Source organism: Trichinella spiralis (genome assembly GCF_000181795.1).
Source record: "Trichinella spiralis strain ISS 195 chromosome Unknown Scfld897, whole genome shotgun sequence".
Lineage (NCBI taxonomy): Eukaryota > Metazoa > Nematoda > Enoplea > Trichinellida > Trichinellidae > Trichinella > Trichinella spiralis.
Window position 1 is genome coordinate 1 of NW_003527836.1, and position 2,102 is coordinate 2,102.

The following is a 2,102-nucleotide window of genomic DNA, read 5'->3' on the forward strand; positions in this document are numbered from 1 at the left end:
CAATGAGTTATTATGCAATGAATGTGATATAATGAATCATTGAATGGATGCAGAATTTTGTTTCAAAAGTAACTAAGTAATATGTTATGGATATTTATCCAACATCAAATACTTTTCGGTAATCACTGAACACCCTACTTCATGCGCTATTGTAATGGCAATAAAATAAGAAAAGCGGGAAACTTTCGTTTACGTTCTTTCCACTTATAATACTTATCAGTCAAAATTCTATATGTTAATATAATGTATTACGCGTTGTATTCAGTTTCTTGAATTTCATCTTTTGTTTCACAGCTTCTGAAAGAATTTATTAGTTTTATTGGTATGATGAAGGGTAATTTGCTTACACTCATAATTATATGCAAAATGCAATTTGCATTAAAAACTTTAGAAAGCAAAAGTTAGGCTGTGAAGCTAAAATAACGTAAATTCTTTACCCTGACTACCCTTCGTCATAGCAGTAAAACTAATAAAGTTTTTGAAATAGGTTTATGCCATAGGCTTATTACTAATTGAAATTAAGGTTGTTCTACAAAGGACAAATTTGCATACAATCACAACCTTTTAAAATTTCAGCCCACGGTCATATAATTTATTCTTATTTAGTGTATGACGAGTTTTCTTGGTCAGTTATTATGTGAGTCGCCGTAACAGAACGTCCTAAAATACCATTTCACTCTTGAATAATTACGTATGATGAAGAGGTAAGTTATTCAGCAATGCCTTTTGATATTGCATGACTACCATTGCATGACTTATCAAATATACTGAATACCAACTAATTGGTTTTTCCCCTCTAATTATACTAACATGAAAATGTTCTTAGCCATATATTACTTTTGTTTTTTATAGATGCTGCTGACAAACAAGTACGTATTCCAGTTCTCCACTGAAGCAATTGACTACATTATTATATTTTAGTTCCAGAATTTACATGACTTGAATACTGCATACACGTGTGATCGGTATGAAGAAGTATAATTCCCAGTGAATGTTGGATTTGATATTTTATATGAACATGGACCAATACATGCATTACTGGAACATCGTTCTTAGAAAACCTCAAAAGATAGACAATCACCATATCCACATACGCAAATTCAAATGCACATAGAAAACATGCAAGCAATACAATGTCATTTTTATGATCAATTCTCTGTATTATATCCAGTACGTAAATAATACCAGATAAATGTGAAATAGTTATATTATAAAATGTAACTGAAGACGAATGACAGTGCATCTGATTTTAATATTCGCGCAATATTTTAAATTCCTAAATATGAATGTTTTTCCAGTATTCCAGATCGTCTAATTTTGACAGATGAATAAAGACAACATGTAAGCTTTGTTTCACTCGTATTAAAATTTACATTAATATATAACCTTCCAGGTAAGAAACGAAAGTATTCCCCACCGAAAATGCAAAATGGTATGTATATTTTCCATTAACTGAATGCATCAAGTAGTTTCTTTTTCAAATACTATAAACGTATTCTGCTTCTTTAATCCTTAATCTACAAGTATTTTTCCGGTGTTGAGAACGATAGAAGGGTTGCGATATTGGAAAGAATAAAGACAACACGTAAGTATAAAATCAATTTCCTCTCTGAAGTTTGTAAATTTGAAATAATACGTAATATTCAAGGAAATTCTATCGGAGATAAAAATAACAGTATGTATATTTTACATTAATTCGTTTTTACTCAACACTTTATAGTTTTAATTCATCATCTTCACCTTTGCTTATAAGGTGTCGAAGTATTCGATATGTCTGACAATCCTGAACAGAGGAACAAAGACAACATGTATGGAAAACAACAAATATGCTCACTAATATTCTGATATTTGAAAATTTGGAATAATAGATGCCAAATGTGAAATAATCCACATTTACACTGCTGAAAGTTAATTAGGGTATGCATATTAAATTTTTAACTGATTTCATAATGTAGTTTATTTTAGAAAACCTCTGATGGGGGCAGCCAATCACTGAACTGCTTTCATACGCAGATGATTTAGCAAGAAGCTAATACACATACACACTGTCGTGTAATATAAGTTACATCAGATGCACTGTCATTCGCTTCATTAACTTTATA

At 30.5% G+C, this 2,102-nt stretch overlaps 1 protein-coding gene across 1 annotated transcript; it reads right to left on the reverse strand.

Annotated features, from left to right (window-relative positions):
* Positions 1 to 910: 910 nt before the first annotated feature.
* Positions 911 to 1,901, reverse strand: Tsp_14189 (hypothetical protein; the record flags this gene model as incomplete). Its single annotated transcript, XM_003370344.1, has 2 exons — positions 911 to 1,221; positions 1,741 to 1,901. Coding segments are annotated over 2 exons (472 nt in total), but the record flags the coding sequence as incomplete, so codon positions are not given.
* Between the last annotated feature and the right edge of the window lie 201 nt (positions 1,902 to 2,102).